The 24,637-nt window shown below is 34.2% G+C and overlaps 5 protein-coding genes across 6 annotated transcripts; all 5 read left to right on the top strand.

Annotated features, from left to right (window-relative positions):
- Positions 1 to 631: 631 nt before the first annotated feature.
- Positions 632 to 3,087, top strand: LOC106647905 (serine protease snk-like). The gene is made up of 5 exons (XM_023389131.2): positions 632 to 839; positions 1,344 to 1,587; positions 2,222 to 2,484; positions 2,544 to 2,704; positions 2,786 to 3,087. The coding sequence occupies exons 2-5, from the start codon at positions 1,370 to 1,372 to the stop codon at positions 2,948 to 2,950; spliced, it is 807 nt and encodes a 268-aa protein (XP_023244899.2). The 5' UTR covers positions 632 to 839; positions 1,344 to 1,369; the 3' UTR covers positions 2,951 to 3,087.
- A 2,346-nt stretch (positions 3,088 to 5,433) lies between these two features.
- LOC149375121 (phenoloxidase-activating factor 1-like) lies at positions 5,434 to 5,972 on the top strand. The gene is made up of 2 exons (XM_089590491.1): positions 5,434 to 5,733; positions 5,808 to 5,972. The coding sequence occupies exons 1-2, from the start codon at positions 5,434 to 5,436 to the stop codon at positions 5,970 to 5,972; spliced, it is 465 nt and encodes a 154-aa protein (XP_089446617.1).
- A 2,707-nt stretch (positions 5,973 to 8,679) lies between these two features.
- On the top strand, positions 8,680 to 10,740 carry LOC106647906 (venom protease-like). The gene is made up of 5 exons (XM_089590490.1): positions 8,680 to 8,698; positions 8,772 to 9,009; positions 10,044 to 10,306; positions 10,365 to 10,501; positions 10,576 to 10,740. Exons 1-5 carry the CDS (start codon positions 8,680 to 8,682, stop codon positions 10,738 to 10,740), a joined length of 822 nt encoding a protein of 273 aa, XP_089446616.1.
- A 2,517-nt stretch (positions 10,741 to 13,257) lies between these two features.
- LOC106647907 (venom protease-like) lies at positions 13,258 to 16,348 on the top strand. The gene is made up of 6 exons (XM_089590489.1): positions 13,258 to 13,261; positions 13,429 to 13,692; positions 14,902 to 15,169; positions 15,579 to 15,841; positions 15,931 to 16,091; positions 16,166 to 16,348. The coding sequence occupies exons 1-6, from the start codon at positions 13,258 to 13,260 to the stop codon at positions 16,346 to 16,348; spliced, it is 1,143 nt and encodes a 380-aa protein (XP_089446615.1).
- Positions 16,349 to 17,872: 1,524 nt separating this feature from the next.
- Positions 17,873 to 24,583, top strand: LOC106635718 (venom protease-like). 2 transcript variants are annotated; one of them, XM_014347812.2, is made up of 7 exons: positions 17,873 to 18,175; positions 18,820 to 18,858; positions 19,858 to 20,121; positions 21,619 to 21,886; positions 23,527 to 23,789; positions 23,958 to 24,118; positions 24,199 to 24,583. In XM_014347812.2, the coding sequence occupies exons 1-7, from the start codon at positions 18,097 to 18,099 to the stop codon at positions 24,361 to 24,363; spliced, it is 1,239 nt and encodes a 412-aa protein (XP_014203298.2). In that variant the 5' UTR covers positions 17,873 to 18,096; the 3' UTR covers positions 24,364 to 24,583. The 2 variants fall into 2 exon arrangements, with proteins under 2 accessions (XP_014203298.2, XP_014203299.2); XM_014347813.2 differs by lacking the exon at positions 18,820 to 18,858.
- The last annotated feature ends 54 nt before the right edge of the window (positions 24,584 to 24,637 follow it).

Genomic DNA, 24,637 nt, shown 5'->3' with positions numbered 1-24,637 from the left:
TTATCACCTTACTTAATTACAATCATTGCTTCAATTCAAATGAGCTAAACATAGTTAAAAATCATTAGAACCTGGAATTTGAGTATTATTTTTACATAACTTTGAAAAAATGGTGACTGATGCTCTGAAATTTAAAATAATGCTAGAATGATATGATTTTCAAAACATTGATTATGTAAGATGCGCTTTGCGCAACACTATTTTTGTGGCAATTTGTATTATCGCTTGTAACTATTTTTGTTTCACTATTTACCTTGCACATTTGCATACGACGTTTCCGTAAATCATTTTGCTAATTAAATCTTTTCGAACGTCTATTGCATACCTTATCTTACTTGTAATAATTACGTATTATTTTCAATTAACATTTGCAATATAAATGGGTAAGTAAGTAAAAAAAATTCATTTCAAAAAAGTTTTTTAAAACAGGACCAAAAACCAACTTCATCAAACTTCGTTCCCAACACCCAGAAAAAACGACTTCAAACACAACATTATATATGTATATTTCACGGATTGTTACTCTTTTGACAATTTTGTAAAAGATCGTGAAAAAAAAAAAAAAAAATTCGTCAACAAACACATCACCACACCACTGACTTTTAACATTTCCATTTCTTGAACATCGACAGGTTCTGCGTGTTCCCTGAGGAACCAGCGGGGCACGTGTCAGCTGCTGACAAAATGCGGTCCAGCCTTGGACGACCTGAAAGCCGGTAAGCGGCCCGAGGTGGTATGCGGCTTCGACAAGTTGATCCCAATAGTCTGTTGTCTCAACAGTGACGGTACCACAACTAGCCCCATCACACCCAAGCCGAGTATCAGACGTGCCCAGCAGAGTGAGTTTTTTTTTTTTTTTTTTTTTTTTTCAGAAGTCATTTTGCGCGTCCAGTAACTACTCAGTTCTTTGTCAAAAAAGAGTTTTATGCTGTCAAAGTTATGTCACTTAAAACTAAAACACAAACGACATTGTTAATCAGATTGGTGCAACGTCGCAATACCATATGTAACAATTATTGGTAAAAGAGCTCAATTGGTCAAATGGAGAACAAAAATAGTGAAAAATTATAATTAACAGGATGATACATTCAAAACAATAAAATTGTATGTGCAATTTTTATAAAATGTCTAATTGACACCGTAATATTGAAGCGCGTGGCCAACCAAAAAAATGTTGAACAACGATACAAAATTATTTAATTTTGTTAAAAAAGGATCACACTACATTGAAATAACTAACTATTATCGATGATTCAGTTCCAAGTTTGACAAAAAAAAAAAAAAAAAAAAAAAAAAAAAAAAAAAAAAAAAAAAAAAAAAAAAAAACCAAAAATTGTCCATAGAGTGTCAGGAGTACGCGACGACATCGATGCGCTCCCCGATTGATTCAGTAATCGTCTCGGAATCTGACTACCCGGAACCTCCAGCTATAATTGGTGGCAACACGGCCAGGCCCAAAGAGCTCCTACACATGGCGGCTATTGGTTACAGCACCAATTCCAGTTCGATCGCTTGGAATTGTGGCGGCGGCCTCATATCTCACTCGTGGGTCCTCACTGCCGCGCACTGCACCTACTCGTTCTTGTGGTGAGCACTTGATCATACATAATATTATTAAATTATTTTTCTACTTATGGACCATGTGTTTTTCTGTGATTATGGTAGCATATCACTTCCTCAGTAGGTCTATACGTACCACCAGTTCTTAATTACAATAGACTTAAGTATTTTATTGGACTGTAAATAAAAAGTACGTAATCGTTTGTCAACTTACACTAGTCTATTTGTAAATATAGTCGTGTGTATTTACAATTTTTATATCAGTAACGCATTGCAAATAATTTTCTGTTTTCCTGTTTACAAGAACAAACATATAAGATAAGAAAATTAGGTTTTCAAACTAGATGTTATTTTTTACGGATGACAGTCCAGAGGATAACAAATGTCACATGTGTTAAATTCTAACTCGGTCAAAGACAAATACAACATAGTTATATTTATGTATATATGTGATTCGATCATTGGTATGGGTTGGACCCAATTCATTTAATTTGAACACACTTGTCTTACGATTCCTAATACAGGTGAGAGACAAAGATTCAAAATTTGATGAAATATCCTTAAATAAAAATTACGTCAAACGTAGCTACCGAGTTATCAAGTGCAGTCTACAAGACAGGCTGTTTAAAAAAGCAACTGAGCTACTTTTTGTTTGGTCCAGGGGATACGCCAAGTACGTTCGCGTGGGTGACCTCGACTTGAATAGCGACATGGACGACGCAAGACCCCAGGACCGCTACGTCATTGAACGCGTCAAGCATCCCGATTACAAAAAACCGGCACAGTACAACGACATCGCCCTTCTCAAGATGGACAGGCCAGTGACGTTTGACGCCTATGTGAGGCCGGCCTGTTTGTCCCTAAACCCCAACATCCAACCCGGCGAGAAGACGGTCGTTGCAGGCTGGGGCATCACCGACTGGTGTGGGTATTATGGCAGAAACAAAGTAGAGAATCATTGTTAAGAAAACCTAATTTTTTAGCCAACGATAAGGGATCATCCAGCCTAATGTTAGTCAACGTACCCATAGTTGATTACGATACGTGCAAGAAGTTTTTCGCAAACGAGGGAAACAAACTCCCCTTGGGTCTCAACGCCGAGTCGCAACTGTGTGCCGGGGAAGATGGAAAAGACACTTGCCAGGTGCGTAAAAAGAGATATTCAAACATTTATTTTGATTCTGAAGTGCTGAAGTTAATGCGTTCCCTCGTTTTGCACCTTCAGGGTGACAGCGGTGGTCCACTGATGGTCAGGAGCGAATCTCAAAGTGACATGTACGACATCGTCGGGGTCACTTCCTTTGGGAAATTTTGTGGGAGTGTCATTCCTGGCGTCTACACTAAAGTATACCACTACTTGGACTGGATCGAGGATACTGTGTGGTCTTGAACCTTAAAACTGTAGGAAAAAATTTGTAGAGAAAATTAAAGTTGTTTTACTATCAAAACTTGTCAGTGGTAGAATTATTATGTTATATGCTGTGTATATACTATTATAGACTAGAAACAGTAAAAAAAATTGACGAAGTTGTCTTTAACATTTATTGGCATTGCAAATTCCAAATTCAATGATATTTTTTATCGTCCGTTTCTGAAAGCATTTATACAACATTAATTGATTTGACTCCTTTAATCATAATAAAAATATGTTGAGAAAAGATAAGGTTAAAACATGTTACAGCAACAAAAAACCTATCGGAATTGTTAATGGTTTCATTACAATTAATACTTGTACTCCTTTGGGACATTAACTTATTGATATTTCTCACGATAAAAAAAAAAGAAAGTTATGCATCAGAACACTGGCATTTTTGGCCACTAATACAATTCGTGGCCCAACGGTTTTGTAGCAGGAATTATTTTTGTCGAATTATATGTTTTGTTCATTGTTTATTCGTTGTCATTTAGGCCATCTTCGAAGACCTCGAATATATATCCACCATCACGAGCCAAGTGTCACCCAAAAAGGAATAAAAACTATATTTGTTGTTTTGTATTGTGTACCCCCTGTGCAATGCCCCTAAAGTTAACATGTAAGCACCAACGTCAGCTCTGATGTATACATTCAGGCACCGTCTCTGCAAAGAAAAAATAAATCGAAAGTCGCTGGGTCACTTGGCCATTGGTGTGTGATGAAAGTCGAATGTTACACTTGTATGAACTATTCCATGAAAAATCATTCCTTAAATGGTCCGAAAACAGAAAAACATTTTTTTGAAAAATACTATTGGACGTATAAAAAGTCTACATGAGACAAATATTTTTTTAACTGTTTTCAAACTATTTAAATCTAATTATTCATTGAAGAATCGGCTTTTATTTTATTTCGTTTTATCCAGTACTGGTTAATTTAGAATTTGAAAATAAAGATAAAGTGAAACAAAATAAGTATATACTGTCAGAGAAAGAATTGTGGACATTTTGAGTTGATAGTTGATTTTTTAATTACGCGTATAACAGTACTACGTATAACAGTAGTTTTATTTTTCTTCAAGTAGCAATAAAAAAAGGCCAGTAGTGAGAGGGAAGGATCGTTTTTTCGAAAAAAATACTAATGCAGTTATTCATCAAAGTTTCTAGTGACACGTGTCAAATTAAAATCATTTCCAAGAATAGATGAACAATATAAATTTGTCATAATAATCAATAATCGTTGCTGATCTCCTTTCCTCCGTTTTCCTAGTTTGCCACATTATCATAACTGTCATGTAGCGATTGTTGTGGGGGTTTCAAGGCAGTAAAGGTGTAAATAGAGTAGGATAATATTTTTGGGGTGGCGGAGGTGTCCATGTATTTGCTGTCGGACAAAAAGTGTCAAAAAAATGGTTTTATTGTACGCGTGGGCTGTGTGTATTCTATATCACAGGGAAAAATCGGTAGATGTAAATTGTCGGTTGACGTCACCTCTTTTCCAGCAGTTTTTGGGTTATTTCTTTGCCATTGATTCATCAAAATTTTAGATTCGGCGACGTTTTTCCACCAAGTTCACTTTCATTTGCATTTGTATATGTAAACGAGTAAAAAAGAAAAAAAGAAGAAAAAAAACATTCGTTTCTTAAGACTTCTACCTTAATAGTAGTTTTCCTACGAGTTTGAAATGTCTCTGTTTGCGAACCGAGAGGTTTGCGGCCCGAGCCGAAGGCGAGGGACGTAACGCGGTTCGTAAAGGAGACTTTTCGAACGAGTTCCGGAAAACTGCTTTTTCGCCCGAGGAAGTACCAGCCTCCCAAAACCACCCGAGGGCGGAAAATGCATTTTTGCGAGTTCACACAGACTTATCAAATTTTTATTTGCTAAAGATGCACTTATTTACACACTACATAGGTATAGAAAACTCATCCAGTATAAAAGCTCTCATAACTAGGAATGACTTCTAACTTGATTGAAAAAAATTGGTGGTGTGTTGTTTTACTAGTGTTAGCTACGGTAGACCGAAATTGATAATTGCACAATCTGAAGGTAACGCGTTTCTATTAACTATAAACAAACAAAATCGAATACGCAAATCAAGATTTAAGTAAATTTAATTTTTTTTTTTTTTTTTTTTTTTTATCAAATGAAATTTGTTACGCACAATTACATACTACCTACGAAAGCCGAAGGTACTCACGATGCTGATATATAGAATGCATTATTTCATGGAGTCAATAAGCGTCTGAAAAATAAATAATTTGATCTATTATCATTTTATCAGCTTTGTTAAATAAAACCTTTTTTTTATGCCTATTGATGCAAGAAGGCGGATTTTGACTACAAAACTTGTAAACGTGCTAAACATGTGGCAGAATGTTCGTTACCTTCAGGCATTCATATTGTTAACTCTAAATTTTTCGGTTCAATAAATCTGCCTAGTTAATTAATCAATGAATTATTATGCCGTTTGACGTCTACGTGAGGCCGGCCTGTCTGTCTCTAAACCCCAACATCCAAACCGGCGAGAAGACTATTGTTGCCGGTTGGGGCATCACCGACTGGAGTAGGTATATTGTGGTAAAGACTAATGAAAGATTCGCCATTGAGATGTTGCTCATTTTAGCTAACGAAAAAGGGTCCCCCGACTTGATGAAGGTCCAAGTACCTATTGTGGATTATGAGACCTGCAACAAATACTATGGAACCATCAATTCCGAGTCACAATTATGCGCTGGGGAAGATGGGAAAGATGCCTGCCAGGTGAGGAGCATTTGTTTTTATTCCGCAACACCAACTTAATTTCATGGGACCCTTTTTTTTGGCACTTCTTGTAGGGTGACAGCGGTGGTCCTTTGATGGTCAGGAGCGACTCGTACAAATGCATGTACGACATCGTTGGGGTCACTTCCTTTGGAAAACTTTGTGGGAGTGTCATTCCTGGCATCTACACTAACGTAAACCACTACTTGGACTGGATCGAGGATACTGTGTGGCCTTGAACCTTAAAACTTGTTTGACGATCAAGAAATTTGCTCTAGTAATGATCATGAAATGCGATGTCAATAAAAAGGTAAAACTTACAAAGGAAATCGATTTTTTTTTTTTTTCAACTAAAATTTTTAGTGGTACTTTTGGTTTTTAGTAGAACTACCATCAAATCAGAAAATATACCTAGATAATTACTCAAGTTTCTTTTATGTGTTATTATCTGAAACAACTATTTATAAACTATTTTCATGGAGTAAGTATTTAGAAGTTTTGAGTTTTTATATGTATTAACTTTTACTTTCAATAAAAATATTCGTTAATCAATCATTGATTTGACGCAAGTAATTACTTGTCTTTACAGCATACACTGATAAAAAAAGTGTAAATCGCGAAAGCTCACTGAAAGGGGAGGGAGGCAGAAAAATCAGGTGCTGGAATTGAAATAAAAGCAGTTGCGACGCGGATTTGTTATTGGCCATATCGACGGGCTATTTTGTAAGCTGGAAAGATTGTTGTTTTAATTTTTTTTTTTTCTTTTCAAATAAAAAATCATGTGGTGGTGTGTTACTTTACTGTTTTTCGTTTCGGTCGACCGGACTTTGGTTAATGCTCAGTTTAAAGGTAAACGTATATTCAAATTTTAGATTGAAAGGCAAATCAAATTAAATTGTTTTCTTGAAATATTCAAATAAGTTAATGGCATGCATATTGCAAAAAAACTAATAATGGCAATGACAAATAAAAAAAAATTTTTTTGTACAGTTATGTCTCAACACCTGTCAAATCACACAAGTAATTTTAATATGTATTGACACTATGAATCTAAGTTTGTTAAAATACCACGTTCAAAGTGTGTAATTTAAATTACTCATTTTATTCAAATGCGTTAAAGTATTAGTATGTCTTTTAAAAACAACAAAATTAGTGTTTCATTAAATACTTAACCAGCTCTTGCGAATAGATCGTATTTTTTCTAAAGAAAAATGATACTGGAATGGCGTAGTATAAGAAAATTTTGTTACTTTCATACTTTAACAAGTGCATTACGCGTGACATAAGTGTTTAATCATTTGCATGGCCTTCAAGCATAATTTTTATCATTAAAAATCTTCAGTTCATTAGACTTCACTGAGTAGATGACGATAAATTATTCAGATTAGTTATAAAATATTCACTGCGTTATTGACACGATCCATACTGCAAACCTTGATGTGTTATTGCAATTCCTCCTTTCAAGTGTTTTGATTCGATTTGATAACTTTTTATACACTAACTTTTCCATTGTTTCAACCAACCCATGTGTGTAATGGAAATGTGTTTAAATAAATCACTTTGAGTGACTAATATGATAATAAATAGTTACACGCCTAGGGTGAATTAAAACTACACTGAAATAAGAGGTAGTTAATAGTGTTAGAAAACACCAACTTCATCAAACTTTGTTACCAACACCCCGAAAAAACGACTTCAAACACAACATTATAAATTTCACGGATTGTAATTTGTTAGACAACTTTGTAAATTGTGGTAAAAAAAAAAAAAAAAAAAAAATTCATTAACAAACATTACATTGCAGCGTTGACTTTTAATATTTCCATTACAGGGGCTGGCAACGAGGACATGACTAACATCAAGCCGGATATGTGGATTGCTGAGGTTAGACGAGCTGAACAAAGTAAGTTTTTTTTTTTTACAACAATTTTGAATAAACATTTTCAAAAAGCTCTACTGTACAAGTTGTTTCATATTGAGCAGAACCACAACTAAATGATGTTGTTAGTCAAATAAATACAGCTCAATTATCTTTGGGAAAGGTAATATATTTGCCATATAAAAAAACAGAACGTGTTGTTTTTATTAATCAGATATAATAAAATAAAGGCGTATTTAGATAAAATACAGTAATCAAAGCCGTGAGATTGATCATATTTGAGAAAGATTGAAGTAATTTTCCGTGCGAGTTTTTTTATTTCGATCTGTCCATGATTGAGATTGTTTATATTTGTACATGCGATAATATCCAGTTACATTATGCTTATAAATTGAGTGAAATAAATTTTTTATTTTATAAATGTTTCAAGCATATTAAAATACATTACCAAGTCTTACAAAAAAAGACGAACTTTTTGTTCTAGTGGATTAGACTTATTTTTTCAAGTAGGTAATTTGCATCGGTGAATCTGAATCTTGAATATGTCTTTTTTTCGTGTGATGGACATTGGTTCTATTGGTTTTTAAGGTCAAAATATGAAATATACTAACAAATTCGAATTCAGAGACCCAAAACAAATACAAAAAGATAAGTCTAGCCGATCAGGATGAACATTTATTATTTATAGGATATTGTTATACTTTTATATAATCAGCGCATATAAGGTATTCAAAAATTGCTGTAATCATTCGATTGCTCTGATAATCGAAGATTTTTTTTATCGTTATCGATGTTTTACGATAAATTCTTACAATCAAATTTTTATTGAATCATGTGGAGAGTAGAATGTCTTCACCATACATTTATCACATGTATTTTCGATATAAAAATTATTTTCATCCTTCCAGGTGGTATCCTTTTTCGTGTTTGATCCCTATTTTTGTATCGTTATAAAAAATTGTAAGTGACCATGGTTAGGATAAAGGCACAAAATTATCAGAAGTAATAATTAACTTAAAATGTAATAAACGTACACCGAAGCAACTCGTATTTATCTTCGCTTAAGAATGTTCTTGCTGCCAGTCCGTCATTTAAATAATTGTTTACAAAAATTTTCACAAATATCCTAAAAAGCAATCCAACGATTAATCTTCCATAGTGTGCCAGGAGTACGCAAAATTGGTAAACACCTCGGCATACGTCAACGTGTCACAGTGTGTCGCAAAAACGAAATTCATCGTGGGTGGCAGCAAAGCCGAGCCCAAGGAGTTCCCGCACATGGCTGCCATCGGATACGACGAGGAAAATTCCGACTCGATCCGATGGAACTGCGGTGGAGCGCTTATCTCCGACTCGTGGGTCCTTACAGCGGCGCATTGCACCTACGCGTTTCCCTGGTGAGCACATTTTTTATATTTTATTTTTTTCTTCTATTTTTTCCTCCATAAGCTCAAGACTCTATGTAATTGGACCAGGAGGTTTATTGGGCCATGTAATTAACGGACTGTGCAAGTTTGATATTACTCGACAATGTTAATGTTAGGCGTATAAAATAGTTATTTACATAATAAATAAAGAAAGGATAGTTTCCCACATGAATAGTGATGGAATCGTTCGTGTGATTGGAGTTGCCGGGGACGAAGCTATAAAAGCCATACGTGGAGAACATTGATTTTCATATATTTTTCAAGGTTTCCTTAAACGATTGTTACGGCATTTATTTTCAAAAAACTAATAAAAGTAATTACGAAAAGTATATTCTGCCTGTGATCTGAAACTCGAGGAATAGCACACTTTTTTGTTGAATGTCCATTTGTTACTATGATAAAAAAAATAATCGCGAGTTTCATTAATTTTTTTGCTATTCACAACAATAGAGAAACATTACGTACGAAAGAATGTAAACGATGCAAAAAAGTTATTTTTTTTTCTATCTACAACTTTTTTTTATTTCATGCCGACCTTAAAATTAAAAGTAAGATCAATGGCTAACCATCCAAGTGGAGGAACTTGGAAGGGGATAGACTGTAGGATACTTACTATTGGTTCTTGCATACTTTTAATTACAAGTAATTTTAAGAACTGGTATTTTTTTTACAAATCGTGTTTTGAGTAAATAATATGAGATAAAATCGAAAAGTTATATCTTCATAGTTATATTTTGCACAAACAAATTAAATACCCAAACCACCCAAAAATGTGGGTTCCATACCTCCCGCCTTTAAATATTAAGTTCAGATGGAAAATCCAAATCATCCCAACTTTTTTTTAACGTGCATGGTATGGCAAAGTTATAAATATCACTTGTGATCGCGGACTTTATTCAGAACCATTGGATTTTTTTTTCTTAATACAATACTTACATGAGATAATGTAACATAATACGAAAGTCAACCCTACAAGACTCTATCTAACAGCTTGTTTGGTGCAGGGGATACGCCAAGTATGTGCGCGTAGGTGACCTAAACCTGGAGAATGAGGATGACGATGCAAAACCTCAAGAACGAAACGTTTTCCTACGCATCAGACATCCTGATTACAAAAAGCCCGACCAGTACAACGACATCGCCCTCCTCAAAATGGACAGGCCAGTGACGTTTGACGTCTACGTGAGGCCGGCCTGTTTGTCCCTAAACCCCAACATCCCACCCGGCGAGAAGACCATTGTTGCCGGTTGGGGCATCACCGACTGGAGTAGGTATTGTGGTAAAGACTAATGAAAGATTCGCCATTGAGATGTTGCTCATTTTAGCTAACGAAAAAGGGTCCCCCGACTTGATGAAGGTCCAAGTACCCATTGTGGATTATGAGACCTGCAACAAATACTATGGAACCATCAATTCCGAGTCACAATTGTGCGCTGGGCAAGATGGGAAAGATGCCTGCCAGGTGAGGAGCATTTGTTTTTATTCCGCAACACCAACTTAATTTCATGGGACCCTTTTTTTTGGCACTTCTTGTAGGGTGACAGCGGTGGTCCACTGATGGTCAGGAGCGACTCGTACAAATGCATGTACGACATCGTTGGGGTCACTTCCTTTGGAAAACTTTGTGGGAGTGTCATACCTGGTATCTACACAAACGTAAACCACTACTTGGACTGGATCGAGGACACTGTGTGGCCTTGAACCTTAAAACTTGTTTGACATCGGAAAACATTAAAATCTTAAAAGTATTCTTATGTTTATTTTTTGGCAACCGAGGATTCTACCTCTAGGGTGTTCGTAAAATGTGGTTTTAATAAAAAAAAATTTTTTTCAATGATAATAAAGTTAAGTTTTTAGTTGTAAAACTGTTATCAAAAACATGATAATCTTCGACATTCGTAAAGTCTATTTAACCCTTCAAAAACCATTGGTATCTTTAACACCGAGTTCAATGTTATTTTCTTTCATCTGCTCCTTAAAGCTCCTCATTAGGGTCAAATAAAAGTATTCACGACATCATATAACTCGAGACCTTCAATGTTCCGTTATTCAATATTATTACCCTTTCAAGATAGGATTTGGTGATGTCCTCTATAAAGGTTATACATACAGTTATGTACTTATACGTATGCTTTTGTTTAAAAAGTTAAAATTAAAAAATAGATTTTGATGAAAAACATTGTATACTTAATAATATATGCAAGTAATATTTGAATCTAATTCGGAATAGATCGACTATCTAATAAACAAGAAATTGATTAAACTAAAATTTATCTTTCAGCACGTACAAAAAAAGTATTATTTGTAAGAAATTTTTACAGTAATGAAAGAAAATTCTCGATGCATTGTTTAATCATAAAAGCAGGAATATTGCTTCAAATACTAGTTAGAGAATCATATTAATTTACCATGTCCTTAAACCAAGTTTAAAGAGTATACATTTTTATCATGTTTTTAGTTATTTCGAAGGCGCGAACCTTCTTGCGTCTTTAAAAAAGCTTGAGTCACAATTTTTCAACACCAAAATGTACCTCTCAGTGCAGTAATCAAATATTATCGTATACTAGCCAAGTAGCAGCTACATATTAACTCTAGATTAATATCTAGATAAGACAAAATAATTTTTTTTTTTGACAGAATCTTTATCATGGATGATAGTGCAATGTAAACGTAACACTAAAATATTTCCCTGTAACTTTTGTTTCTAATGTTATTTTCTATTTTGGTGAGCTTATATTTTCTTCTACATCTTGATCAATACTAATTGAACTCTTACCGAAAATTGCTGTAACAGATAGAAGTATTTTATTTTATTTTATTTTTTTAAATCAATATAAAATATGAACAACTGCATAAAATTGCAAGAGGCTCTACTGTGTAGCGAAATATCTGCTCGTGGCTGGACAACGAAACGGTAAACGAAAACAATATATACATCAATATATATTTGTACAACTGATAAAAAAAGTTTGCTCCCACATGTGGGAGTGGCTCTTATCTTGATTGAGAAAAAAATGCTCAATGGAAGGCAAAGGTTGGATTCTTCAAAAACCAGATGCCAAAACTCAAATAAGACCAGTTGCGATTTTGGCAACGTGGAGTATTCGTTGCTCGTATCAACGGGTCATTTCGTGTATTAAAAATCGTGTCATTTTTATTATTCGTCAAAAGAAAAAATCATGTGGTGGTGTATTATTTTTCTAATGTTGACGATGATGGACCAGACTTTGGTAAATGCGCAGTCTTTAGGTAAGAAATAAAATAGTTAACAAACCAAAAATTTTATTTTTAACTCATTGCGATTGAACAGGAGATTAAATTAACTTAAATTATTTGTTTTCAAATATTCTTTTGTGTAATATTTATTAGGTATGATATAAATGTTTTTTACATTTAAATATAAATACTTAATAACAAATAAATTAAAAACAATAAATATATTTATATTTCAATATATTTTTAACATACAAATATACAAATCATTTATTTGTTATTACTTTTAGAATTAAGTTTTAATATGGGTCTAAAAATATAATACATCGCGTTTAAATCGAGCGGTTGAAATATCTAATTTTTGTTGAACCCATTTTAGAGTATAGGGTTAATAAACGTTTCAGAGAAAACCAAATCAGTATTTAATTAAACATCAAACTCATTTTCCCAATCGATTAATTTTACACATTTTTTCAGTATTAATTCACCGTGAATTCATTTTTGGATTCGGATTATTTATTAAATGTTCAGTGAGACATTAACAGCATTTATACATCAAATCTTAGTGTGTTATTTCAATATACTTAAAGAGATTGATTGCCTTAAAGAATTAACATTCAGTTTTTGTTTGAACTTAATGTACTTACAGGTAAACAAAGTGATGAAAAAAAAATTAATGGAAAGTTTTAAAAATTTGGGTTGTCTTTTAACCGAGTGATTGATGAAAAGCTTAACTATTCTACGTAAAATTTAAAATATAATTGGTACTCATGTTTTAACAAAACATAGAAAAGTCGTGAATGTATTTCGTCGTTTCAACCGATTTTAATATATACTTTATTATATACGCAATGAAAATGTTGAAACAACATATTTAAAGTATGTAGCAACAACAACTTACTCACTCAAGTGAATTGTAGCTATAAGCAGAAAAAAAGAGAAAAAAATGTGTTGAAGTACAAACTTAACATTTGAAGAGTATATTTTATGAATTTATCATTCATAATGGGTACATTCATTTTAATCCTGTAAAAAATGTTAAACAACGTTCTTCACGCCTATAAAAGAAAAAAGACAGCACATCTTTTCGAATCACCATTTTTTTTTTTTTTTTTTTTCATCGAGTCAATAAAAAGTATCGACTCTCAAACCTCTCCAAATTTCCTCCAATAACAGGTTCCGAGTGCCATATAAAGACCCAGCGAGGATCTTGTCAGCTGCTGACAAAGTGCGGTCCAGCCTTGGACGACCTGAAAGCCGGTAAGCGGCCCGAGGTGGTATGCGGCTTCGACAAGTTGATCCCAATAGTCTGTTGTCCAATCAAGGGCGCCACCACCGCTAGCCCCACCACCCCATCGAAACCCACGGAGGGTAGCAACGAGGTCATGACCACCGGCAGACCGTTCGAGTGGGATCCTAATATGAGACGTTCCGAGCAGAGTAAGATTTTTTTTTTTTTTTTTTTTTTTTCGCAAATCCGGTTATTAACTCAATATTTGTTAGAAAAAAGGGATTCTGTCAAAGTCTGGTCGTATCAGATGGAATCACAAACGATACTGTAAATTTAATAAGTTCTACAGCTCAATTAACTTTAGGAAATATATTAGGCAAATAAAATGAGCCATACGCGGAGCGCACTGTTTTCATCAATCTGATTCAACAAATCGAAGGCGTAATTTAAAAAAAAAAAAAGAGATTCTTTCTGGGGTCTGAATCTTCAGACTTGAAGTGTGGGCTTACATTTTTCTCTAGTCAGTCAGTTATCATTAATTTATAGGATATTGTTATATGTATATTTCCAAATTTACACTTATGCTTGTGTACTTTTATGAAGATATTTCGCGCCAATCAATGCAATCAACCAATTTTCAAACCTTTTATGACACTTTGTATTATTTATTAAAATGTTTTGTGCTCTTTATTAAATCAGACCGATTTATAACATATTTTGTAACTATACAGGTGGAGTGATTTTTATTAAGTTTTCGAAAATGCAAACGTTGTGAGGATTTTAAATCGCTGGCATTCGAGCGATTATTTTTCAGAGAAAAGGTATTCGTCATCCGGGATGTTCCCGATGCTGAAGTGACGTTTTCACTTCTTATCTTTGTTACGTTATTTTTCCTCGTTGTCCTTACAAGCAATTTGAAATTCGATGAAATTATTATTATTCATTTATTTTTCATATGCAAAAATAGTACTGCTACTTGGCTACATTCATAAAAAATTATGGTAACCCGTCACTTTAATTTTACCTCAAAATTCACGCGTCAATTAAAATTAATTATTTATTACGCACTACTAGCATTGGAAAAAAAAAGAAATTTTTCTTAATCATGTGGAGAATCGAAAGGCTTTATCATCTATTTTTTACATTTTTAATACACAAATAATTTCTGATATAATCCAATTACGATCCTTTTGTCTTTTATCATAACGACCTACAGCGTTTTTTACAAATAATTTCTACTTATATTGATGATTTATTATTAAAAAAAGGATAAATCCGTAAAATAAGGACTTGTTCACCTTGACTGTCCTAATGGTAAAAAAACGATTCGTAACCACAAAATTTAACAAAGGCTTGGCAAAAACAATCACGATTTTTTGACATTACTTTAAAGGAAAAATTTTCTAAATCTCCTCTAGTGTGCCAAGAGTACTCGAAATTGGCGTACACCCAAAAACTGGTCATTAGAGACGGCATCCAGACATACGTCAACGTCTCGGCATGCGGAGTAAGAATGGCAACGCGCATAGTTGGTGGCAACGAAGCCGAGCCCAAGGAGTTCCCGCACATGGCTGCCATCGGTTTCGTCAAGGAGAAGAACGACCCGATCCGCTGGAACTGCGGCGGTGCTCTCATCTCCGACTTGTGGATTCTTACGGCGGCGCATTGCACGTACTCGTTCGAATGGTGAGATAAAAAATTTTTTTTTCCAATTTGAGATCACTTGACACTCTACGAAAAATTTACTTTAATGCGGATTCGCTTGTTTTACAAATTTTTCATCGACTCAAAATATTTAATATTGTCCTGTTACTGTTCAGTTTAACAGCATTAAAACAATTTATGTTTAATCCATCAAAAAACTGGTCCTTTAAGTTATAGGGAGATAATTGGGTTTTCAAATGATTTTTTAAATGTTTCGTTTGATTACTATGCCGCAAAAATAATTGTAGATAACAAAATAACTACAAAAAGTCTTTTTTTCCTGTAACTGTACAATGTATGACCCCATGGGACAAACGTGTACGAAAAAATGATGTTTTATCTCTTATACTTGCGCATTAATTACCTGAGAAATACTTTTCGATTGTTCCAGGGGATTTGCCGAGTACGTGCGCGTGGGTGACCTAAACCTGGCGGGTGAGGGTGACGACGCGAAACCTCAGGAACGACGCGTCTCTAAGCGGATCAGACATCCCGGCTACAAAAAACCGGCAGAATACAACGACATTGCTCTTTTCAAGATGGACAGGCCAGTGACGTTTGACGCCTACGTGAGGCCGGCCTGTTTGTCCCTGAACCCCGACGTCCAAACGGGCGAAAGGATGACAGTAGCCGGCTGGGGTATCGTCCACTGGAGTGAGTATAGTCGGATGAGTGAGATGATTGTACGAGTAAGGATTGATAAATTGTTAAATATGTACATATTTATATATTTGTATTATTAGCTAACGAAGAAGGGTCCCCCATCTTAATGAAGGTGCATATACCCGTTGCGTCTTACGACGCCTGCAAGAGATATTATGGGAACGAGCCAGCCAGACTTCCAAAAGGCATCAACTCCGAGTCACAATTGTGCGCTGGGGAAGATGGGAAAGATGCCTGCCAGGTGAGGAGCATTTGTTTTTATTCCGCAACACCAACTTAATTTCATGGGACCCTTTTTTTTGGCACTTCTTGTAGGGTGACAGCGGTGGTCCTTTGATGGTCAGGAGCGACTCGTACAAATGCATGTACGACATCGTCGGGGTCACTTCCTTTGGAAAACTTTGTGGGAGTGTCATTCCTGGCGTGTACACGAAAGTATACCACTACTTGGACTGGATCGAGGATACTGTGTGGCCTCGAACCTTAAAACTTGTTTGACGATCGGAAAGTTTGCTTCAGGTGTTTTCGTGGAACGTGATTTTAATGAAAAAGAAAAAAAAATTGACTATTTTCTTTGCTACATTTGATAATCTCTTTACTTAAAATGTATGTGACGGTTTTTTGAACACGTGTGCCATTGTTAAGGGTTTGATACACTCTGGTCATATAAATCATATACATACCTGAATGATAATATTGATGAAATCAAAGGAATGTTTAAAAAATGGTTTCACATATTGTGGCTATTGGTGAAAATGTGTTAAAGTATACAATGACATGTTATTGCCAGTTAATGTATCTGAAATAAAGTTTTTAAAATGCGTTTGTATTTGAAATACATTGACCAAGTATAAATTGTATCTAAAGTTTTTAGTATTTATAATATTTTAGTTGAGATGTTATATTTCGAATGAAGTATTTAGATTAAACAAGTATTGTTTTATGTATTCGACATATTTTAATTACAATACGATCTATGCTTGTTGGAATTTTTTTTTCTTCATTTAAATTCAAATACTTGTCATTAAGATTTTAAAAAATCGTTATTTTACTATAAATGCAATTATATTAAGTTGAAGAAGCAATTTTTTTTTGTCAAATAAAACTAATTTTTTTCCAATAATAAATACAACTTTAACCAGGTATGTCCCGTATGCAATTGTCATCCACGCCTGGCCATCACTGAAGATCTTGAATCTATTAGTTTAGACTAAATATAATAAAAAATAATTAACCACGCAATATTTCGTGAAAAAAAAAAAATCAATTGACAAAACGTAAAATGAAAAAAAAAAAAAATTTCACCCACGAACGATTTTTGTAGAATTGTTCATGTACGCGATGGAACTACTGTCAATTGTGATCAAAATGGCAACATAAAAAAAAATACCTTATTGTATCGCGATTCCACGAATATTAGTTCATCTCCTACGTAAAGCTTTAATTTTTTTTGTTTATAGACAAGTATCGAAAACGGATGAGTAAACGTACACTAACTAAAATAATTCGTTCCCCGTGAAATTCAAATGATTTAACTATTTTTTGTAAAACAAAATTCATAATTTTAGTATAAATATTTATAAGTTAGCCATAGTGGTTGTTTAAGTCATAGACGTTATTGTAAAATCGTTACTTCATCGTTAAAATTTATACTAATATTTTAATGTTTTAAGTAAATACCTGCATTTGAATTTCCCGGGGAACGAATTATTTTCCGGTTAATAGTGTACCAACGTAAAGCTTTCCCACGATTACCGATCGGACAAGCCAAGCTCAATAAATCGGTATACGTGCATACAGATGAGCCATTAAGAAGAGCAAGTTCCTATAGTCATCGCTACGCATCGGAACAGCGGAGCGAGAGAGACCGGAGTATGAGGTGCAGGTGCATAATCCACGGACGCGCAGAGAGCCGAGGCCAAGACGATCGGCAGACTACCGGCAGTATCCAAGGGATTTCAGCGAACGCGTGCGTCACAGGGATCGTTGCCGATCTTTTTTTTTTTTTTTTTTCATCCGATTTCCTGGTTTCGCGAGCAGATCGTCATAATTTTTATGTGTAGTGAGTATTGGGGAATTTCAAAACAGTATATTAGGCGCACAGGTAGAAACAACAGCGCGACGGTGCATGTGATAGTAGGCACACACTAGCAATCAGACAAACAAGTGGTTAAATAATCGTTGGTGCGCATGTACCGTGAGTTTAACATTAAAATCATCGGTGTCGTTACAAATTGGTCGTTGAAATGCTGTCGTCACTCAATTACAGGTTGATGCTCCTGTTTTGTGCAACGGAGTGTTTTTTAGTTGCTGGACAGGTAATCGGTAAGTGTTTGTCTTTATTAAAAAGAGGAGTCATGGTCATGTTTATTTTTAGCGTGAAAAAATGGGCGTGTGTGAATTTTCAACACAACACTCCGGCGATTTGTTTGGGTTATTTTTCTCTTTGCCATTGATTCATTAAAATTTCAGATTCGACGGTGTTTTTTCACCAACATTACTTTTATATTTGCATTCGAATGCACATACCCGAGAGTGAGTGAGACAAAAAACTTGTGCCGTATATTATATCATGAATTTAAATACAAAGGAATTTATGTTATTATTGACAAAGGATTTCGCGGAGTTATCTGTATGAGCACAAATTATTGGAGTCTTATTTACTAATACAACATATATAAGTAAAAGCAAACAATACGTATTATGCACTACTCTGATAAAAAAAAACGCATCAAGTGGGAAAGCAAGTGGGAGTGACTCCTATCTTTTAACTTTTAATGGGAGGGGAAGGCACCATAAAAACCAGGTGCCGAAACTAAAATAAGAACAGTTGCGATTTTGGTAACGCGGAGTCTTCGTTCCTCGTATCGACGGATCCTTTTATTGATATTGGAAAGTGCGTTATTTTTTTTTTATTTTTTATTAAGAGTAAAGAATCATGTGGTGGTGTATTATTTTGATGGTGTTAGCGACGGTGGACCGAAATTTGGTAATTGCACAGTCTGAAGGTAACGCATTTCTAAATTTTTCATAAAAAATAATAATAGTTATAAATTCTCTACTTGCAATTAAACCACAAATCAAATAAAAATAATTTTTATTCTAAATAAGAAACTAAAGCTATTCGAAGCAATAACCTTTTTTCAAATTACATATTTATTTGTATTTATTAAAAAAAGACTAAATAAACTGCAATAAAATACAATTACAAAAATAGTCCAATATTAATGTTGTTTGTAGACTATAAATCAAAATTTGCGGAAGATTTAAATTGTTTGTTTTCACAAAGTGCATAAACTGTTTAACGAGGCATAAAAATTAAAAAAATGTTTATTATTACTGGCTTAGAAACTCTTTTTATCACAGATTCAATATACTTTCTGGCATGTAAAATATGTGATAGAAATCTGTCATTAACGTTTACTGACTTGCAATTTTTTTTTAAACTTCAAAAGAAATTTTTTTTTCCTAAATACAATGCAGTGTTTATTGTGAGACCATCTTTCACTAAATAACCAGTTACAATACAATACCGAGAAAAACTTTTTTTCTAGTAAAAACATGCAATAAATTTTAGATATTTGACTTTTTTTTCTATACTGTAATGTATTATTTTAGGTAGAAAAATATTGTTGACCACAGCTTATAAAAATTAAATAAAAAAAAAAAGAATTTCATCATAAAAATTGAGTTACACTAGCCAAAAATGTTTAAAAATAATTTTTAATGTATTCGTGTTAATGGTTCATTATTATTTATTGAGCAAACTATGATAGATTTTTCAGATGTTTCACCAAATTTTGAGTGTAACATTGAAGTAATGGATTTTGTGAATCTACAAAATTAAAATGATACATTTGGATTCACACAGTAAACTTGGTTGATTTTACACTTAAAAAATTTCTAACTAACTAATAAAAAAAAAAAAAAAAATTCATTGACACGAATGATCGAAGAATGCACTGCAACATTGACTCTAAACATTTCCATTTCCGTTGTAACAACAGGCTCTGAATGCTCCCTGAAAAACCAGCAGGGCACCTGCCAGCTGCTGACAAAGTGCACCTCAGTCTACAACGACCTGATAGCGGGAAAACGCCCCGAATCGGTATGTGGCTACAAGGACAGGATGCCCATAATTTGCTGCCCCAACAGTGGCAGTACCATAACTAGATCCACCACACAATCGACGCCTGCATGGGGTGGTAACGAGGACTTGACTACCAACAAGCCGTTCAAGTGGAATCACAGAATTAGACGCGCCCAGCAGAGTAAGTTACATTTTTTTTGTTTTTGTTTTTTTTTTCTTCTTTTTCCTTTCACAAGTAATTTTGCACATCCGATGATTATTATTCAATCTGCGTTGAAAAATTGCCACTGTACCAGTTATGTCATTCCGAAAGGAATCACGAACGTCATTGTTGGGCAAACAAGGACAACAACTCAATTATCTTTGGGGGAGGTAACATTTACCGTATAAATAAGAAAAAAAAGTGTTGTTTTTATCAATCGGATGTTATAAATTAAAGGAATATTAAAATATAACGCGTTACATCAGGCCGTGAGATTAATCATGTTTGAGAAAGCTTAGGTAAATTTCCGTGCGAGTTTTTCGAACTGTCCAAAATTGAGCGTGTGGGTGTAAGCGTGTCGTAATATACACTATCATGTCGCGCTTAATAAAAAAATAAAAAATAATTCCGCTGAAGGTAGAGTGCATTTTCAATATTTGTATACGCTTCACCTGGACCCACAAAAATATATTAAAATTTCTTAAGTACTTCGTAGGCCAATGCATCTGAATCCTCGGTTAGAACGTAAGTCAAAGCTCACACTTTTGTTACGTGTGATTTACATTGATTTTGCTGACTTTGGGCCTAAGTTATTGCGATTTTCTTGGGCTTTCTTGCCACTTAAACTTTGTCCGTCTAAAAGTTTAAATTTTGAAATCCTAAATAAATAGATAGAGATAAACCTAGCCAGCCAAAAATGAAAACTTGTTTGGAGTATTTTCTTTTATTTTTCTGTTATTGACATATTTAAGGAATTTGGAGATTGTCAATCGATTTATGACTCGAACATTTATAAATATACATTTCCAAATTTGCATTTACGCTTACGTACTTTTTCGAAGATTTTTTTCGTCGATCAACCAATTTTCAAGCCTTTTGCGACACTATGTATCCGCCAATTGTATCAGAACAATTTGCAAAAGTTTTCAAGGCGAAAACAAGCGACATGATTTTCATTAAATTTTCAAAAGTGTAAACAATGTAAAAGTTGTAAGTCAACAGGACTCGAGCCATTTGGATGAAAAATCTTTGTCATCCGGGCTGTTCTCAAAGCAGTTATGACGTTTTCACTTTTTATCTTTATTACTTTATTTTTTCTCATTGCCCTTGCTTTTTTTTTTTTTTTTTTTTTTATTTACCACGCACATACTTGAGTAGTACTTGTCTGAGTACATTCATAAAAAATGTTGATACCCCAGTTGTAAAACTTTGCCTCGTAACTTACTTTTCAAGATGAAAATTATTATACTCGAATTCACTATTAAAAACGAAACAAAAACTTTTTTTCAACAACTTACATTTACTTTTTTTTATTTTTTTTTTAAACACTATTTTGTAATGATTCAATCTCGAATAAAAAATTATCATCACTTGACTGATGTTGAGGAAGAGCGAATATACCCTTGCGTTGATTAAAACCGTTTAGTTATTCTTAAAAATATTATCCAAACATGATTTTTTTTTTTTTTTTTATAGTGTGCCAAGAGTACGCAAAATCGGTGTACGCCCTCGTAGAGCCACCTGTCCTAACCGGTGGCGATCGGATGTACGTCAACGTCTCGCTGTGCGCCATAAAATCGAAAAAACTCATAGTGGGTGGCACCAAAGCCGAGCCCAAGGAGTTCCCGCACATGGCGGCGATCGGTTACACCAAGAACAACAAAATCTACTGGAATTGCGGTGGAAGTCTTATCTCCGACTTGTGGGTCCTTACAGCGGCGCATTGCACCTACTCGTTCCAATGGTGAGCTAATTTACTTTCAACGGTACTTGAGGGTCTACTATTTTTCAACTACGAAACTCGAGTTACCTTGGCAGCAAAAGGGAAATAATTAAAAATGAGAAACAATTTAAAAAATAGTTTATGGCAGGGTGGATGGAATTTATTTCAAAGTAAATATAGTGAATCTTACTTTTCTACATTATTATTTTTTTTTTTTTTCGTGACAAAATAATAATTTACAGTTATCTAACTTACAAAAATTGTTGTACTCTTGACTATGCGTGGACCTTGATTTTTAAAATATTTTCTTATGTTTTCTTTAGTAACTAAAATGTTGAGATGATTTTTTCTTTTTTAATAAGTAATGGTAAGAAAAATTGTGTGTGTGTTTTTATGTATGTATGATTTTTTAGTACCCAGGTTTTCATTGAAATATGTCAACTTGTCACTACAACGGACAAGAAATTGCTCGTTTAAATATTTCTTTACTATTTGGACTGTAAATGTTAATCGGAATTGCATCCTGGACAAAGATGTACATGATACAAATAATCGTTTGACAATTTTTCTCGACTACACACGATAATCAACAATGTGAGAAAAGTAACGTTTTCTTCGTTGAAAAAGGAAAAAAATCAGAGCTTTTTTATTGGTACATTCTATTGACATTTGGTCAGTTTCCACTGACTTCATCAGATGATTGAGTATGTCTTTGAATACTTCAAGTGTCATGCGCTTTTTTTAGAGGTGATTGTTTTATATTAAGAAAATACAACGACATTTAAAATAAGAACAGATTAAGTAAATTGCAAAATATCAGCTATGTGTTTTTAGTGTGCGATAAAGTCTAATTGCTATATACTGTTTCCCTGGCAAAACAGGTATTTATACCGTATAGTAGTAATTAGAGGTGATACCAATAGAAAAATACACAACTGATATCACGATTTATAAATAATCAATTCAATAACATATTGTTATTGAACTTTTCTAAGAATATTGATTTATCGACTCTGCAACAACGTTGACATTAAAGTATTTTAATACGTATAACTTCTGATGAGTTTAACAGAGATTAATTGAAGAAACGTCAACATATAAAAACAATAGCCAAGTGCTTCTCATACTTGATTTGATGGTTTCTTTTTTCATCGACATAAAAAGAATTTCATTGATTCAAAGTTACAAGTTTTGTGTAATAGCATCAGAAAAAAAATTTTTTTCACCCAGAACTTTTTGCAATTCTCCATGGACTATTAATGTCAACTTATACGTACGAAAAATCAAATTACCGTCAGACTGTCGTATGAAAATTAAGATGTATGTTTTTATTATTTTTCAAGTCCAATTGGATATACTTAGTCCATATACTTATGCGTACTTGTGCATACAAGCATATGTTAAACTTGAGCCTATCTTGTATATGAAATTAATTATTTGTTTGAATAATATTTGACGTAAGAAATCGATACTATATGCAATTGCACTTTTTGCATTGGTAATATAACAAGAAATTATGTTAGGGCATTATTCGATGGGTTCAACTTAAAAATAGAGTAAGAGGGTCAATTTCTCAAAATAAAAATTTTGCATCAAATTACTAAGACATAAGTAGCCAGTATAGGACGGCACTGAGTAACTGATTTGGTTTTTTTTTTCAGGGGATACGCTGAGCACATTCGCGTGGGCGACCTCAATCTTGAGAGCAAAAAGGACGATGCAAGACCTCAGGACCGTCGTGTTATTGAACGCGTCAGACATCCCGATTACAAAAAACCGGCGCAGTACAACGACATCGCCCTTCTCAAGATGGACAGGCCAGTGACGTTTGACGCCTACGTGAGGCCGGCATGTTTGTCCCTCAACCCCGACATCCAACCCGGCGAGAAGACGGTCGTTGCAGGCTGGGGCATCGTCGACTGGTGTGAGTGTTTTTGTCGAATCACATATGTTGCATCTGTCACATTTTATCGTATTAAAATCGCTGGAATTGTACTGCGTTCTAAAATAATTACATTTTTCTTTTACAACGTATTGACAACGGTAAAAAAATACGGAGAACAAAGACTAACAAATTGTTTAAAACTCCTAGTTGACGAGAAAGGATCCCCCGATCTATTAAAAGTCACATTACCCATTGTGGCGTTTGATACCTGCAAGGGGCTTTTCGCAAACGAGGGAAACAAACTTCCTAAGGGCCTAAGTGCTGAATCACAGTTGTGTGCCGGGGAAGATGGCAAGGATACTTGTCAGGTATTCAAACGATATTTAACCTTTTTTTTTTTTTTTGTTTGTAATACTTGAGTTTATGCATCCTTTTTTTTGGCATATAGGGTGACAGCGGTGGTCCACTGATGGTCTACAGTAACTCCGAAGAATGCATGTACGACATCGTTGGGGTCACTTCCTTTGGAAAACTTTGTGGCAGCGTGATACCAGGTGTCTATTCAAAAGTATACCACTACTTGGACTGGATCGAGAACACTGTATGGCCTTGAACCTCATGTTTGTCTTTTGACGATCGAGGGTTCTTACTTCAAGTGTGTTTGTGATATTTGGTTTTGATAAAAAAAGTTTAAAAAATTTACGAAAAAAACTCACATCTTCGTTAATGCAAGATAATAGTCATTGAACTACGGTGCGATATTTTATAATTTGCAAGTTGTAAGAAGAAACAAAAATGATAAATAAAATTAACTTAAATTATGATAAACAAGAGAAAAAGTGAAGCGAATAAAAAACTCTTATTATTAACCCAATCAAATAACGTGG

Source organism: Copidosoma floridanum, unplaced genomic scaffold (assembly GCF_036245765.1).
Source record: "Copidosoma floridanum isolate Cflo_tuat_1 unplaced genomic scaffold, Cflo_Japanese_pri ptg000012l, whole genome shotgun sequence".
Taxonomy (NCBI): Eukaryota; Metazoa; Arthropoda; class Insecta; order Hymenoptera; family Encyrtidae; genus Copidosoma; species Copidosoma floridanum.
Note: the sequence above shows the minus strand (reverse complement) of the source record. Positions and strands in the feature narration are given on the sequence as shown.